General features: G+C 35.8%; 1 protein-coding gene across 1 annotated transcript in view; it reads left to right on the forward strand.

Annotated features, from left to right (window-relative positions):
* Window positions 1-18,499, forward strand: part of ADGRV1 (adhesion G protein-coupled receptor V1) — a 267,806-nt gene that overhangs the window by 59,837 nt on the left and 189,470 nt on the right. Inside the window, exons 26-38 of the mRNA XM_042822761.1 lie at window positions 319-448; window positions 1,889-1,969; window positions 3,301-3,440; window positions 5,893-6,502; window positions 7,413-7,628; window positions 8,833-9,048; window positions 9,989-10,233; window positions 10,433-10,614; window positions 11,666-12,477; window positions 13,965-14,174; window positions 16,035-16,165; window positions 16,462-16,561; window positions 17,701-17,880. Coding sequence (XP_042678695.1) covers window positions 319-448; window positions 1,889-1,969; window positions 3,301-3,440; window positions 5,893-6,502; window positions 7,413-7,628; window positions 8,833-9,048; window positions 9,989-10,233; window positions 10,433-10,614; window positions 11,666-12,477; window positions 13,965-14,174; window positions 16,035-16,165; window positions 16,462-16,561; window positions 17,701-17,880 — 3,253 coding nt within the window. The remainder of the gene's footprint in view (window positions 1-318; window positions 449-1,888; window positions 1,970-3,300; window positions 3,441-5,892; window positions 6,503-7,412; window positions 7,629-8,832; window positions 9,049-9,988; window positions 10,234-10,432; window positions 10,615-11,665; window positions 12,478-13,964; window positions 14,175-16,034; window positions 16,166-16,461; window positions 16,562-17,700; window positions 17,881-18,499) is intronic.

An 18,499-nucleotide genomic window follows, 5' to 3' on the forward strand; every position in this document is an offset into this window, starting at 1 on the left:
GTATTACTGCAGATGCAGGTTAAATTATGTATATACATACTGGAATTTCTACATACTTAAATAAAAGTCTGCATTTGTATACATTTGCTTGTCCAACTGATAAATTGTGCAAAAAAATTAGAAATGAATACAGATGTTCACTGGTCCATCCATTTAGGTGTCCTTTTTTGTAGAAGATTCATCAGATTATTTTTTTTTTTTAAGCATAAGTAAAAAAGTAGATGTTTTGAAAAAGACAAAATGAAGGTTTTATTTCTTTTTTTCATATGGAGGAAAACGTTAGAACAAAAAAATATATGAATAGCTTTCATATTGCAGGCTGTCATGGGCACACTTGAATTTCAGCCAGGAGAAAGATACAAGTACATTACAGTTAACATCACTGATAATTCTATTCCTGAATTAGAAAAAACATTCGAAGTGGAGCTGTTGAACCCAGAGGGAGGAGGTAAGTCACTTTCATCAATTACTTGTATTTTCATTAACTCTATTCATTAAAATCTTGTCTTTACTAGTATCATTTCCATGTAATTTCTGAAAAGAAACAAAAACCACTCCTGCATTCTTCAAGCAGCATTCTTTTTTCTTAGGAAAAAAAATACTCCTTGGTTCATTTGTTAATCTTAGTAAACAAGCAGACATGTAAAGGCAGTTGCTGCTTTTTCACTTTATGTAACAATAGTTGGTAATGAGAATTAAAATAATACAGAAAATGTATTAATAACTCATTGCATTTCAAAATTTTTGAATATTTATAAAATGTTTAAAGCTAAGAGGTCACAGTGTGGAAGTGGTTGTTGCTGATTGAAAAAAAAAGGTTTTTTTTTAATGAGAGAAATTATAAAACATTGGCTCATAACGTGTTCAGTTGGGTTATAGCAGTACTAGGTAGTGGATGTAGAGAGGTTTGGGAGTAACAGCCAAGTTATAGCTGTTAGGTAGTTATTTGTAAGGCCAATAAGAATGCTCCAGTTACTGGTTTAAGATGCTAGGACAGCAAGAATCAGTGGTTTCCCTAATCCCTTAAAGAATCTTATTTAGTTGGAGAAAATTTTTAGAGAAGATTTAATATCTTGTTCTGGGGAAATAAATTATTGGAAACACTGAGAGTCATATATTGATTTTACTTTATATTTTTTTTTAATGGATTTTGTGGAACTGTGGTACTTTATAGAAAGTTGTGTCACACTATCTTGAATAAAACCAGCTGTCCACTGTGATTGTACGTGTCTATGGTATAGTGTAGCCTTAGTGATTCTTTTGATAAAATTAATAGACTTCTCATATATTTCATCTTTTTGGTTGAACAGTTGTTTTGTTAAGAGAAGTAAAACCTTTCTTTTTCAAATTACTTTGTCAGAGAACTTAAAACTAAATTTAAGAATCCAGCAGGTAGATAACCTCCCTAAAATGAACTCTCTTTTTGGTCTGCAAAGTACACTGCAAGCACAAAGTTCAGGGTAAAGTCTCCATTAGTTAAGCTTTCTGCAGATCTTCCCAACTTTCTGACTGTTCTCACTTTGTGAGATGTTAGAATGAAGGGTCTGGAGTGCTTTACTTGCATTATTTCACATTTACATTTCGCTATGACAAACTTCAGGAGTGAGAAAGGTAAAATACAAAAAGTGGATACAGAAAGGAAAAGAAAGACAAAAATAGGTGCAGATGTTTTCTTCCCTTCTACCCTCCCAGTGCTATGCCCAATGTCATAAATTAAGAAATTTTAATCAGAAATACTGTACACTTTCGTAACTGTAGGTCATGCCTTTCTAGAATGCTTTTCTCTTTTTTCTCTTGTTGCCCTGAATTGTTTAAATTACCCTCTGCTTACTCTGTATTTATAAATGTATATATATGTGTATATATGTGTGTGTCTGTCATCTAAAAGTTGCTGAGCTCTTTAGAAATGATGGCAGTGGTAGTGGTGATGGGAACATGGATTTCTTCCTTCAAACTGCCTATCAACATGGTAAGCATTTTGGATTAACCTTAATTTCTTTATTGCTAACTGCAATACCCCTCATAAATTATTCCATTGACATAGTTTATAATAGTGTTACTTAATTTGTAGCTTCAGATGATAGATTTAGGTGTATCATAGATGTTCTTTGCCCTGTTAAGGCAGGCTTACTTTCAATAGCAGTCAATACTGAATGTAACACAGAAAGTAACAGCTTCTGTATCTTTAAAACTATATTGTTGTAAAACGCAGTATTGTTAATCAGCAAGTATAGGCTGCAAAAATATTTTTGCTGGCAATATCAAATTTTCTGGAGAACAAAGAACAAAGACACTTTTTAAATGCAGGGTAATCTAAGAATGACCTGACTACATGTTTTGGTACTTGTTTTATTTTACTTTGAGTCTCTATATGTCAAAAACACTCTTCAAGAAAAATAAGCCTTGATAGGTTTTCTTGAAGGAATGCTTTCATTTTTTTTTATTTTATTTATTTATTTATTTTTATTTTTGGTCAGTTTCTTTAAGTTTCTAACTATATCATGGCATACAGAGAAAAAATGCAAAAAAAAAAACAAAAAAAAAAAAACCTATATGCGGAAAACCTGAAAATTGAGGGAAAATTCTAATTATCCATGCCTATCACTTAAGCCCTACTGACCTGAAAAATGTCTTTTAGCACCCGTTGTATAGTATACTCCACAGTGACAGTCTGATTTTCTGATTTATTTGTAAATTCGAAGGAGTTCAGCTTGTAACTAGCCAGTGGTTTAACAAAGTTTTGGAGCTCCAGGCATGTAATGTTTCCTCATCTGTGTTTCCAGAAATTGTTTTCTTAAGTGCCAGACTCTTTTTAAGCAGCAAGTTATTTTAGCCAAGATGATAATTGTAGTAGTAAGACTTCCTGGATTTATTTATTCTTCCTTATTTTACTTCCAGTTGCTGTTATGATAGCACTTACTTTTATCCAGTCTACACTGTTAAAAATGTGTTTCATTTGTCTAACTCACTTCCACCCTAAATTTTGATTGATATTCACTAATTAAATGATGAGTTTTTCTTCTGTTCCTCCCTTAAAATAGTTTTAGTTATTATTCTGTTTTGGTATGTTTTTCCTCATTAGAGTTGCCAGGACTGTGTTATTGCAAGTCAGTTCTTTATCCATTTGGATAGTTATTGTCATTATTCTACACTTATTAAAAAAAAAAAAAAAAAAAAAAAAAAAAAAAAGAAAAAGGCTTAAGTGCAGATATGTGCTTTTTATAAGAATGATGTAAGAATTTCATGTAAGAAATAATGCTAGAAAAAAATAATAACTCATTTAGGAACTTGTACTTACAGCCAGCTTGGGGATTGCATCGCACATCATTGTGACTATTGAAGCTTCTGATGATGCTCATGGCGTGTTTGAGTTCAGTGCTGAGTCACTCTCGGTGAATGGAACTGAGCCTGAAGATGGAGATAGCAATATCGTGCTGCAGGTTAGAAAGTTCTGGGTCTCATACTGCTGTGCAGTCCTGTTCTATTCTGTTTTTACATTGTTTTGTTTACCCTTGGCCTACAAGTTTTTAACCTAGCTTTATCATGCGCATCTGTTTTGTCACTTCAAACTTCACTTTTTTTGGTGTATATTTCAGCTTCAAGCTAAAATGATATAATAATTATATTTATGGGTTTAAGATAGGATTATTTTAAACAAAATGCTGAGGCACACCAAATACAGCAAAGCTGAGATAATGATGATTACATTGTTTTCTAAAAACATTATTGCTAATACTTTGTGTTTGTGATTTGGTGGTGTACATAATGGAGAAGCTCAATTATAAGTAGTTTGCAGAGAGGCTGTTGTGGATGAACTGGCCATCAAATGTCTTGGCCACAGTTACCATGAAGTGGTCAGGTTTAAAATCTGTTGTGGTAGGCAGAAAATTATCAGTAAAACTTCAGCGTTGGATATGGGAAGAGCAGACTTTGGGCTGCTCAGGGAACCAGTTGTTAAAGTCCCCTGGGATACTGTTTTTGTATGCAGTTATTAGAGTCCATCAATGCTGGTCAGTTTTTAAGCACCACCTCTGAAGTGCACAAAAGCAGGTAATCCCAAAATATCAGAAGTCGAGAAAGTTGGGCAGAAAGCCGGTTTGGCAGAGCAGGGATCTTCTTGAGATTTAGGTAGAAAAAGAAAGTGTATGGCCACTAGAAGCAAGCTTTGGTTACTTAGGAGGACTGCAAAGTTGATGTTTCCCATCTCTCTGCAAAGAGAAAGTTTGTGTAACCAAAGCTCAATTAGAGTTGAAGCCAGCCAATACTGTGAGGGGCAATAAAAAAGTATATTAACAGGAAAATATTGTTCCTTTATTTGATGAGGATGGCCACCTCAAAAATAAGGACATAAATAACATGAAAACAAACACTCATTGTGGGCTCCCTCCAGAGCTCTGGGTTATGGAACTGCGTCTTTGGTAATGATCATCTTCTCTCCAAATCTATGGGGCCTGATGAAATTCATCCCAGGCTACTTAAAGAGCTGACTGATATCATTATGGGACTTTTCCCAATTATTTTTCAACAGTCTTGGAAATCTGGAGAGGTCCCAGTTAACTGAAGGTTGGCAAATGCTGTCCCTTATGTTTAAGAAAGACAAGAAAGAAGACCCCACTAATTACAGGCATATTAGTCTCACTTTGGTGCCTGTTAAAATTCTGGAGAAAGTCCTGGGAGTTACTGAGAAACACCTGAAAGATGATGCAGTCATTGGTCAGAGTCAGTACAGGTTCGCAAGGGAAAGTCCTGCTTAAGACATTTACAACAAATTACCATCTTGTGGAAAAAGGACAGTCGACTTATGTAATCCCTTTGGATTTCAGCAAAAATTTTGGTGCTGTTTCTCACAGTGTCCTGCATAAAATATCCAGCATACAAATAGGGTAAAACATACTGTGATGGTTGAAGAAGTGGCTGACAGATCAGGCTCAGAGGTTTTTAGTAAATTATGTAACATCAGGCTGGTAGCCAATCACTGACTGAGTTCTGTATGACTCCATTTTAGGGCCAGTTCTCTCCAATGCTTTTAAAAATGATCTGTACTTGAGTGCATAGCAACTAAGGTTGCATACTGAAATCAAATTAAGAGGAGCTGTTGAATTGCTTGATCTTTAGACGGTCCTTGTGGAAAGACCATGTCAAATTGGTGGGATCAGCAATACCAACTGTATGAATTTTAAGGAGAGTAGGCGCCAGATTCCGTAGGTGGGGCAGGACAGCTCGAGCTGTATGTACAGACTGAAGAGAGCAGTCCCACAAAAAGGGAACTGTGGATTCTGGCTGACACTGTTGAATGTGAGACAGCAGTAATGCCCTGGAGCCCAGAGGGCCGGCTGTGCGCTTGTGTGCTGCAGCCCCAGTGCTGGCGCTGGGCAATGGAGGGGTTGTGCCTTTTGCTGTGTGCATTGCGGCCTCACCTCCAGCAGGTTGGGTGCCACAGTGTAAGAAGGGCATAAATTATTACTGAGCATCCAAAGGGGCTACGGAGGTGAGGAAGGGTCTGGAGGACAAGATGTGTGAGGAGCGGCTGTGCTCCCTGGGTGTGCTCAGCACAGAGCAGAGGAGCTGAGGAGAGCCCTCCTGGCAGCTCCTCACAGGGAGCTCTGCTGTGTGTGACAGTGACAGGCCCGAGGGAGCGGCATGGAGCTGCATCAGGGAAAGGTCTGCACCAGCGGGCGGTGGGCATGGAGCGGGCTGCACAGGGTGTTTCGACAACACTCAGACAGAGGATTTGAATGTAGAATGGTCCTGTGTGGAGCCAGGAGTTGAACTTGATGATCCTTGTGTGTCCCTTCCAACTCAGAATATTCTGTAGTTCCATGACTTTGCTCTATACCGTCTTTTCTTTTTTATCGCACCAAAAACACAGAAATCTTTGTATTTTCCACTTAGATTGTGAGAACTCATGGGGCCCTGTCTGAAGTGACTCTGCACTGGATCATAGACTGTGATCTTACTGAAGATCTGATCTCCACATATGGAAACATAACATTCGATGTTGGTCAAGTGAGAGCAAACATCACAATACAGGTTTCTCCTGATGACGTTCCTGAACTGGATAAGATGTTTTCAGTTTTGATCATCAACGTTTCCAGTGGTCGCCTTGGAAACCATACTAAAGCAACATTAACAGTTTTAGCTAATGATGATCCATATGGACAGTTCATCTTTTCTGAGAAAAACAGACCAATAAAAGTTGAGGAAGAAACAAAAAATATCTCTTTGACAATAGTAAGGCTTGGTGGTCTCCTCGGTACAGTAATGGTAACATACAGAACTCTTGGTGATGATGAAAAGTCATCCTTTCTTCCAACTAACGTTGTTAGAGCAATACAAGGAGAAGATTATATACCCATTACTGGCTATGTTGTCTTTGCTGCCAATGAAAGAGAGGCCACAATATCTTTACCTATTTTAGATGATGATGATCCTGAGAGGTCAGAATCTGTTTTTGTGGCGCTAAACAATACTGTTTTGATTGAAAAAGTGCAAGATCGGCCAAGTAAGTATCTTACATATGTAAACCAAATATTCAAGTACGCAGGCTAATGCTTAAGCTCTGTGGGATAAAACGCAATAATTGAAATTACAATAAATATTTACCTCTACCTAACTCAGTATGGTTAAGAATTCTATGAGTAGTATATGTTAGAGTATGTAATATTCAGTATGATAATTCTGTGTCTACTGACAACATATATTTTCTTTATCACTAAATTTTGTCATGGGTTGATAAGCATTTTTTTATCCCTTTTGCATTTGCCTTAGGCAAGGCCTTCTAGGCTAAATGTCTTACTGTCTTGGTTTTATGCATAAAAGTGATGCAGCATTCACTTGATGATGTTTCTCTGAAGCCTATATTAGGAAATGTTAGTTCCACTTGATGAAAGCCAAAACAGCCTTTTAAAATGTAGGTGGTGTAGAATCACACATGCATACTGTTTTTCATTAGTGCATAGATGTTTGCTTGATCCTTTATTCTGATAAATTCTGGTCATTACAGCCTGATTTATACTTAAGAGGTTCTTTGACATGCCTCACTGCTTCCCCATCCTACCCAAGATTAATCATAATTTTAAGGGAAGCTTTACCAATAATTCTGCTGGGAACTGGCAGGTTGCTTATATTTCAAAATTATATTGTCCCATAGACAAATAAACAAATAATTTTGATAATAGCTTACCTCATCTTTATGCCACAGCAAGGTGAATTAATAAGTTAAAAAAAAAAAAAAAAATAGGATTCTCTACCATAATATAATACAAATCCTAAAAGTATCTTCATTTTATTTTGTCAAAATGTAAAATGATTGCTTTGTTAAAGGTAGTAGTGGCTCACATGCCTATGAACTTTATAGCAACATAGAAAAAATTTCAGACTTGTTCTCACTAAGTTGTTTTTTCTCATTTCAGTTGTAAATTCTCCTCGTCTTGGATCAGCGAGTGAGACAATAGCTCATGTAATTATCAATGCCAATGATGATGCTTTTGGAACACTTCAGCTTTCAGCTTCAATTGTGCGAGTTGCTGAAAATTATGTTGGACCAATCATTAATGTGACCAGAACTGGGGGAATTTTTGCAGATGTTTCTGTGAAATTTAAAGCTATGCCAATAACTGCAACAGCAGGTAAGAAATCAGAACAGCAGAAATACATATTGTGTGTTAAAGTGGACAGGGCATTTTGTATGCTTTTACTAACCAAAGCAAACAAGTGTGTAACAAATGCAGGCAAATGAAACAAGCAGAAAAAAAATGAAATGTGGTATTTACTAACTGTGCTCAGGAGACAGGAATCCAAGCCCTGTGTGACCACATCACATTTTAAAAAGCTCGAAGTCATTATCACTGAAGAATCTAGCAAGAGAGATAAGAAAAGGAAGTGGCTATTCATTTCCCTAGTGGCTGCTTGCATCTTTGAATTGGAAAAAAAAAAAAACCCAACATATAAATAATAAAAAAGTTTTTCATAAAAATCCCATAATGGTATTTGTAGGTACTTCCTAGTCCTTCCTATTTAAACCTGTCATGCATGGCTCATATGAGTCTATTGGAAGGGAATTGAGAGCTAGAGGCTCAGCTGTGAAACAGAAAAAGACCTAATCAAAAGTCAAGAAGCCTTTTACTTCTCACGATAAGAGAAAGAGATGAAGTTTTGCAGTTGGTTCCTGAAGTAGGAAAAGCTACACGAAGAAACCAGCAACCTCATGAACTACAGGCTGAAGCCTCTCCTAACTGATCAAACCCACTGCATTTTAGCTGTGCTCCAGGCTGAGTAGTATATCAATATATTTCCAATTATTTTCTGAAGGGGAGCCATTATCTATTATATCTTAGTTGTTAATCAGGCATTCTTAGGGGAAGGTCTGCCTAAAATGAGATCTGCATGTACAGTATTCCCGTTCAGTAAAATCTACTTTGACAAAGGTACTTCTGTTTACTTTATCTCCTGGAATGCCAGACAACTATCAGAAATCAAAGACAGAAGTATCTCAATAGTGTGATCTTCTCAACGGAAGAGAGTAATGGACGTTTTGTAATTGCCTTTTGGTCTCACAGTTTATATTCTGTTTTGGCCAAGCTGAGTTTTAGTCTAACCCATTTAGATATCTAGAAAGCATCAGGAAATAAAAAAGATTATGTTCCCTGGCTTTGAAGATTAAAAAAAAAAAAAAGGATATTTCAACACAAAGAAATGCATGTGTAAGCAAAAAAAGATAAATATTACTGATGATAAATATTAGTGGTGTTCCATTATAAGCCATAACATTTTAATATCTTCTGTGTTTTTATTATTTTTGTTTTTTTTTTTTCATTTGATCTACAAATCTAGGAGAGGACTACAGTGTAGCCTCATCAGATGTTGTCTTACTAGAAGGAGAAACAAGTAAAGCTGTGCCAATTTATATAATTAATGATATAAATCCTGAAGTTGAGGAGTCCTTTTATGTTCAGCTGCTGAATCAAACAACAGGTGGAGCTCTGCTTGGATCTTTGACTAGGGCAATTATAATTATCGAGGCTTCGGATGACCCATTTGGATCTTTTGGTGAGTCTTGCCTGATTTTTCTCTTCTGTTAACATTTTTACTACAGATTTGTGATTCTGTGAAGGTAAAGAGGAGGTCTAGTTGAAGATAGTAAAGGACAAAGTAAAATTGTTATATGTTATAATGAAACATATAATGAAGGTGTAATGGTGCTTTAATATTGCAAGATGCAATGAACAGTCAGTTCATATATTGATTTTTTCCTAAGTGAACGGAAAATGGATTTTGAAGTTTCTTCTAAAGGTGATGGGTAGAATTTAAATTACTTAAAACAAAACACCTTTTTATTTATTCTAAGTGTTGAATTCCTGCAATAGATTTAACCCAAACTCTACGTGCCAATATCTGTTTAAATAGTTTATTCTCTTTATTTTACTAAGTATTTAGATGAAGCTTTCTTTACTGTGAGAGTGATGAGCTGCTGGAACAGCTGCTCAGAGAGGTTGTGGGTGCCCCATCTCTAGAAGTGTTCAAGGCCAGATTGGATGGAGCCCTGGGCAGCCTGGTCTAGTATTAAATGGGCAGGTTTGTGGCCCTGCCTGTGGTGGGGGTTGGAGATTTGTGATCTTTGAGATCCCTTCCTACCTGGGCCATTCTGTGATTCTGTGAAAGCAGGCTGGCTGTCATGCTAAAAATTTCCTTACTGGAAATCGTAACCAGTGTGTCTTTGAAGAGATTAGAAATATCTCATGGCTTGCGTTGAACAAAGGATGTGGTGGAATGAACTTTTGGGAAGAGAAGTGAAGGCTTAATTTGTGTGGTTATTTTCTCAGTAAATAAAAATATTAATACTGAATGTTCAGTTTTTGTTTTAAACTTGATTAACAGTAATTTATTTAACTTCATAATCAAGTGAAATAACACTATATATAAATAAGAATGATACTTTAACTTCAAATATTATGACTAATGTAATATACTTCTTTGTGCTGGATTTTAGTTTTTCAGATCACTGAATTCACTGTGGAGGAGCCTGAATTTGGATCAGTACCCATAGATCTGCCAGTAATCCGCAATGCTGGGACTCTTGGTAATGTGACTGTTCACTGGATTGCTACCATTGATGGACATCTTGCTGATGCTGACCTGCAGTTTGCTACAGGCAATATTACTTTTGCCCCTGGAGAAACCTTTCAGATGCTGCTGTTGGAAATCCTGGCTGATGATGTTCCAGAAATAGAAGAAGTAAGTCAAGCAGTTAAATCCTTCTTGAACATTATTTGAGTTTTTAATTGTTGTAGAAATAGGTGTAGTGGAAAACAATAAATGTTCTGGCAGGGAAATGTAGGATGTTCCTTTTATACACATCCTATGATTATTGTTAGAAATACCACAAATTGTTTAGCTGCATTAATTGTTTCTCTTTTTTTTTTTTCTTCTTGAGATCGTCCTTGTAGTATTAACTCAGGCCTCCAATGGTGGTGCTATTGGGGTAGATGGCATGGCAAAAATTACAATACCTGCCAATGATAATCCTTATGGCACAGTTTTCTTCCATCAATCCTTATATCGAATCCAGGAGCCACTAGAAAGAAATTTGCTTGCAAACATAACAGTCAGACGAAGGTTTGTACATTGCTTCCTTTATTTAAAATTATAAATTTCTTACCTTTAATCTTTGCCATAATGTCAAATTTCATTTTCAGTATTCACAGCAGTTCTCTGATCTGCCAACTCAACACATTTTCATTTCAGATACATTGTTTCTGCTTACTATGAATGTACATTGCACAGTGTACTTACGTGTAATATATTTTGAAAAGTACAACATAAACTTTCTGTACACATGGTACGTGATGATTCTTTCTATTCATTTAATCATCAGATTATTTAGGCCTGCTCAATATCCTGCTCCTATCATTTGAACTGAAGGACAAAATAAGCCAACACTTGCAGAACTGAAATAAAAAAGAAAATGAAAACAAGATTCATGTATGTGGCCTGTTTACACAAATGGATAGAGATAGGAGAAGGGGGAATGGTTTTAAACTAAGACAGGGGAGGTTTAGGTTACATATTAGCAGGAAGTGTTTCACACAGAAGGTGCTGACACTGGAACAGGTTGCCCAAGGAGGCTGTGGATGCCCCATCCCTGGAAGCATTCAAGGCCAGGATGGATGTGGCTCTGGGCAGCCTGGTCTGCTGGTTGGTGACCCTGCACACAGCAGGGGGGTTGAAACTAGATGATCATTGTGGTCATTTTCAATCCACCCCATCCTATGATTCTGATTCCATGATCTTAAAGGAAAGATGATCAGGCTAGGCAGCACTGGCTTTTTCTCCATTGCCAGTGAAGAGAACTAGCAAGTCCTAAGAAGATAGAGCTAATTCCTAGAAAAAAATGTTTATTATTATGCATTCTTAACAGAGTATTATACAGGCTATAAACAATCAAGCCTGCCATCTACAATACAAACAAACAAGCAAAAGCCCCTCAGTTATTTTGGTATTAGCTTCAAAGGAAATGCATTTTAATCCATTACTTGGAATTTTTCATCAATTCAGAAATGGCCAGTCATTTATTTATTTTTTCTTCACTTGTATTCTTAACTCAGAAACAGAGTATTAGACAGACTTTGTCAACTAACAAGACTTTCTTTATTATAATATCTTTTAGTGAGGGAAGATTTGGTCAGCTGCAGATTTTCTACAGCACGTCTGAGACTGATGTTGTAGCTCTTGCTGTTGAGCAAGGTCAGGATATCCTGGCCTATTATGAGTCTCCTGTACAAGGAATTCCTGACCAACCATCCAAGACCAGAGTGAATATGTCAGCAGCAAGTGACCCAGCGTATGTCTGCGCAACTCAGTGCCTAAAAGAACAAGCCTGTTCAGCCTTTACGTTTTCCAATGCCTCTGGGATTCCTCTCTGCCTTTGGCTGACGTCGGAGATCAGCTCTTTAACTAACACTTCAGGATTCTGGACCTACAAGAAAAACTTTACTAGTGCATTCACTCTATTTAGCACACAAGCCAGTGCTGGCAGTGATTATCAACCTGTTACAAGACAATGGGCCATCATGGAGGAAGGAGAAGAATTTGCGAATCTCACAGTTACCATACTGCCTGATGATCTGCCAGAACTGGATGAGAAATTTACCATAACCCTTTTGAAAGTTGAACTAATGAACATTTCAGCAAGCTTAAAAAATCAACCAACTATAGGACAGCCAAATACTTCCACAGTTATCATAATGATGAATGGAGATGCATTTGGAGTATTTAAGATCTACAGTGTAAGTCCCAATGCATCAGAGAAGGGCCTGTACATTGAAGTAGAGGAACGTCCTCAAGCCAGTGTGCAGCTAATGATACACAGAACAGAAGGCAGCTTGGGACAGGTGACAGTGCAGTGGCGTGTAACTGGTGGAACTGCTACCCCAAACGTGGATTTTATAGGTGTTGGTGAGACTCTGGTGTTTGCTGAAGGTGAGGCAAGGTTTTGTTTTCTCTTTTATAAGACTAACGAAAAGTAAAAAGAACCCAAGTACACAATTCTTTGGATGTTTTTACAAGTAACAGCTTATTCTTAGGCTTTATCTCCCTGAATGTGCAGGATATGTGTGCAAGAGAATGTTTGAGCATTACTTTACAGGGTTGTCTTGCAGAACACACACAGTGGTGAAAAAAAAAAAAAAAAAAAAAAAAAGAAAACCATAAGTATCTGTGTTTTTTTAAAGAGGTATTGCAGTGTGCTGCTTAATAAAGATTTCCTTTACATGACGTAAGGAATAATAATGCTAAAGAGAGTTGCAGGCATCAAGGATAATGGTAATGAGAATCAGACCTAGTTTTTTTGTTAGCCTTCTGTCAGAACGCTGCTAATTTTTCATGGTGTCTAGTTTAAATTCTGAGATCATATTAATTGCATTATGTAGCAACATACTTAAAAATTTTATGAACAGGACAAACAAACCACCGGCAGACTTTGCTTATGTATCATCCAATGTGACGCATTTAATGATGTATTTTATATTTTCAAAGCCCATGCTGATGAAGCAGGTATATTGAAAACAATTTGTAGGAGTGTGGTAAGGATTACAGTGTGCTAGCTAGCTTGATAAATCATCTAAATGTAAAAGATGGTTTCTCTTTTCCTGCTGGCCAAGATTCTGAGGCTGGCTTATAACTACATCAGTGGTTAATGGTTTAGTCAAAACTGTTTTATAACTATTTTAAAAGACAATGTAGCAGCAAAAATGTGTACTTTGAAAATTGATAGTCTCATAACTATAAAACACGGCTGACTTCTGCATGTGCACTGCATAACAGGATTGTATTGTAAATTTTTTTGATATATGGAGATTAGAGATTGATAGTGTTTCCTACTCATATTATTATTCTTTGATAGTCTCAAAAGCAAGGAACTGACATAGTGACAGCCCATTTTAAAGCATTCCCTGGCACAGTAATTATGTTTAAATTAAGTGTTCATACTTATGCATATGGTTTATCAGAGAGCTTAGGCACTTGCTAATTTAAAAGAATGGCTTTTTTTAAAAAAAAATAACATTCCTCTCTTCTAAGTTAAATTTTAAATTCAGAAAATATGTAATGCAACTAAAGAATTCAAGGCATTAAAAAATAATTCCTATGTTGTTAATTTCTATATAGTGTGATCGTAAAATGTGATAATTTCATTGACCTAAAGTGAAAGCTCAAAAATAGTTGAATGAAGCTGCATAATGTCACTCAGTAAATGTCTAGCAATATAGGTAAGGATGATTGAAAACGGTTTATGAGCTGGCTCGGCCCTGTTCCTTGACTAGTGAGGCGACCATGACAGACTCATACACTTCTGTGCTGTTTTTTTTTTTTTCCTCATGAATCTTTCCTTTCAAAATGAGATCATTATCTATTTCACAAGGTGATATCTGTGTGCATGTGTATGTTTATATGAATTCTTCTCTGTGTAGGTGAAACAAAAAAGATGGTTATGCTGACCATTTTAGATGATCCAGAGCCAGAGGATAATGAAAGCATCAAAGTCAGCCTTGTTCATACTGAAGGAGGGAGTCGGATTCTGCCCAGTTTTGACACTGTCACAGTGATTATTCTAGCAAATGATAATGTGGGAGGAATTATAAGCTTTCATACAGCCTCAAGATCAGTTATTGGTCATGAAGGTAAGTCTTTAGTGATGACCATGCTCAGTTTAACATTGGTTTCCATCTTTGTGCCTTCTGTTGATAACAGTGATTGTTTCACTGTTCATAGAATGCCAGCAGGAAGAGAGTAATCACATGAAAGGCATGAATTTTAAACTCTTGCAAGTATTTAGAGAATCACAGAATGGTTAAGGTTGCAGAGATATCAGGAGACCATCAGGACCCAACTCTGCTCCAGCAGGGACACCCAGAGCAAGGTGCCCAGATTCATGTCTCCTTTTGAAGATCTGCAAAGAGGAGACACCACAGCCTCTCTGGGCAGTCTGTGCCACTGCTCCACTACATGCACAGAACAAAATGGTGCCTCATGGTCAGAGGGAGCCTCCTGAACCTCCTGTGCACCATTGCCTCTGGTTCTGGCATTGAGCACAGTGAACAGAGACTGGCTGCATCCTTTGTGCGCCCCCTCTTCAGGAATTTATAGAGACTTGTGAGATTCCCACTGAGCCTCCTCCAGTCTGAGTAGTTTCTGCTCGTTACAAAAGTTGGTATTTGTTCAGTAGCACTTTTAACATTCAGGAATCAGTTAGAATTCATATTAACATTTTTGTCTGGATACAAAAGTTGACGAGGAAACCTGGGTCAGTACATACTTGAAGTATGTAAAAAGGATGTATTGGACTTCCGTGTTTGGATTACAGTGAATTGGCTTTGTCATAAGGTACTTTTCCCAGTTCAGTGAAAGTACACTGTATTTTATAAAGTTGTATTTAAAAAAAAATTGTTTTCTGTTTTCAGCAAACCATTTTTCTGCTAAGTATTTATTTGTTTTTAATGGATATGCAGAATTCTCAAATAGGATACAATTAATTTCAGTGCAGTGCTTTACTGGGTCATATAGAGTAGGAGTCTGTCCTCAGATATATGATTGTAGAAGTGGAATCTTTGTAATATTTATACTTTCTCTGGAACCTAAATTTTGTGTACCTGAAAGATGCTTGTGAAATATAGATATGATATCCCTACCTATTATAAATAAGCATCTGTCCTCTGCTGTGAATGTATTGACTAATACTACCAGTTTTGCCTGCTGATTTATTCCATGTTGATATAACATGGAAATTTCACATGTCCACATTGAAAATATTTAATATGAGTTGTATAATTGCAAGTTCAGAGCTGTATTCTCTACTTTTTACAAAGATTTCTAAGAGGTTAGCTCTTTGTAATTAAAAAACTTTGAGGGTTAAATGTGCAAAATACCATAATATTCACTCACTGTACATGAGCACTATCAGTCAATACTGATTAATTCAGAAATTATAAGAAATTATTAACATTTTATGACTTATTTCTAATGCTTATGATATTTGCAAGTTCAGAGTCACGTAGGACTTAGAAATAATTATAGGCATTTTTTCTCCATATATTACATAAAGTCACAAGACTGTACAAATGTTTGGATAATGTTTATTCATTGCCAAGGAAATGTTTTAAAAGACTGTTTTTGTTCTGACTGGTACATACAGCATTTACTATTTTGTGCATTTCACAGACTGATATTGCTTTGTTTATGCGAGTTTTTTGGACAGTTCACATTCTAAGTTTGTCATCTGTTCCAAGTTCCCTCATATTTTTGTAATTCTTTCCACATGTGAACTAAAAATGAAAAAACTCAGAAGAAAAGGTTTAGATCTGGGTTTTTCTTTTCATTATTACATGAAGATGTATTATATGACAACTGTGGAAACAATTAAAAACATGACTCTCTTTCAGAAAGGTCATTTTAACTGTGTGATATTTGTTTTTGACTTCTCATTTTTGTAACTGTTACGTTAGGAGACCCCAGATTGTTGCATCTTGTCCTTTAATTCCTAGGAGAACAACTGCAATTCCATATTGTAAGAACTGCTCCTGGACTTGGAAACGTTACAGTTGAGTGGAAGATAGTGGGGCATAATGTAAAACAAAATTTTGAAACCAATTCTGGAATACTTTTTTTTGCTGAGGTAAGTCCATAAGCAGTCTTCTTGTCTTCATGAAAATACTGTAATTACAGCTGGGTGGAGAAAATAATATGATATTTTTAACAATCTTTATTTCTTTAACTATTTATTTATTTGCTCTCTTATTATCAAACTTCCAAGCTGGAGGGAGCTTACAGTTCTTGATACTTTAACTTAACATTTCTTGAAGGTGTTTTTGGAAATACATGCCACAATGATTTCAGTTGTGTTTTATATCTATACAACACATTTGCATATATATATGCAGAATAATAACAATTCAATTTAATATTAAATAGGGAACGCTGAATACAACATTGTATGTTCATCTGCTGGACGACCATATTCCTGAAGAAAAAGAAGAATACCAAATTATCTTGTACAACATCAGAACAGAAGGTAGTGCAGAACTATACTGATACTTCTTTAAAATACCATTTAAAAATAAAATATTTTCATATTTATTAATTCATTTTGGAGGTGTAGGACTAAACAAACTGCAACTGGTGCAAAGTATGAAAGTTCAATAACATTTTATTAAAAGCTTGATTTACATATATACACACTATTTTTATGTGCATGTGTGTAAACCCCATAGCATCACTACAGATACACTAAGTTTTTTTAATCCTGATTTAACTCCACCTATTCAATTCGCTGGTCAGTTACTTTCCTTTGACTGAATGCTAACTTGAGCTTACTGGTACATGATGTATAATGTTACCATGAAATACATGGATACTTTTATCTTTTAAAACAACCTTGTGTTATCTCATTGATCTGTCTCTGAATTTAATGTGGTCAGAATATTTTATTCTTGCCATTCCAAATCTAATGAGAAATGAAGCGTGAAACTCCATCCCTTCTGTAATACCCTTTGTCAAAATGAAATTAATGTCCAAACACCAGAATAATTTGGTATGGGTAGTATTGCTCAAGGACATGATTTAGTAGAGGGTTGTTAGAGTTAGGGTAGTACGGTTTGGTCATGGTTGAACTCGATGACCTTTAAGGTCTTTTCCAATGTGAGTGATTCTATGATTGGTGACTTACTAACTTCCTAGAGTCATGTGACCCTTGTAAACAATTAGGATTATTATAATTATTTGTAAAGACAGTAGTTGGTAATGGGAGTAATTTTTTGATTGGGAAGGAGAACATAGTTTTTAAGCTTTTAAGATTTCACAATAAGTCCTGGAAAAATTTTCCATTTAAAATAGATTGTACTTAAAGAAATTGTAAGTACTGGCCTATTATGTTTTCTAATTTCTTTATACATTGTTGTGACCTTATGGTAGGTATAAATACAATTTCTGATGAGACTGTATGTTCTATTTTTATAGAAAGTAAATATATGTGCATATATAGGTCTCACTATATATGCATATATATAATCCATAAGCTTCACTGAGCTTTGTTTTTATAATTGACTGAGCTTTTGCTGGCTGTCATTTGAATGTAATATCAACAATGGTAAAAGACAAAAAAAAACCAGTTCTTCACACTTCATTCACTGTAGTCCATTGATTCTCTTGCAGGAGTTTCTCCTACAGGTGCTGCTGTTTTGGATAGTCAAGGATATGAAGCTGTTCTAACGGTAGAAGCTAGTGATGAACCACATGGAGTCCTGAATTTTGCTTCCACATCCAGAGTAGTTTTAAGTCCAGAAGAAAATAAAACAATTCAGCTTTTTATTAATAGAGAATTTGGATCCGTAGGTCTGTATAATAACTCTTAAGAGAAAGGAAATTTTGTTTTGATAATCATTAGGCAAATATCATGATAATGAGGATGTAAAATTTGGAAAAGTTTTGTATACAGTTAATTAGTTCAGAACGTCTAAGCTTCTTACTGTGGGCTCAGAAACTAGGTATTAGGCAAAACTGTAGCCATAACCCTCATTTATTCTGCAAGGAATCTGAAAGCTGTGGCATATGCAAAATCTCTTACTAAGTTCAGATAGTCATCGTTATTTATTTATTAAATAAGACTCTTCTATTCCTTATATCTTATTTCATACAAAGTAGCTTTTCTTTTCACATGCCATTTAATCTTTAGGATCACTCTTTTAATGTTTACTACTTGATTTGATTTACTAGTCTGCCAGAAATGACTTTATTCTAAAACTGTTTAACTCTTGTGTTTGGTAATAATTATGTATGTATTCTGATTTTGATTGTTTAAATCTGATAAGGAAATAAGGTACATTTATTAAGATGTATACGAGTACTGTCTTCAAAGCTTTTCTTCAGTAACAGCCACTACTGAAAGGTATCTTTGGTGCAAAAACTGGTGTTAATAATACATGAGATTCTCATTTAGTTGTACTTCAGCAAT

Source organism: Centrocercus urophasianus, unplaced genomic scaffold (assembly GCF_019232065.1).
Source record: "Centrocercus urophasianus isolate 14NV4802_14NV808 unplaced genomic scaffold, USGS_Curo_1.0 seq_21, whole genome shotgun sequence".
Taxonomy (NCBI): Eukaryota; Metazoa; Chordata; class Aves; order Galliformes; family Phasianidae; genus Centrocercus; species Centrocercus urophasianus.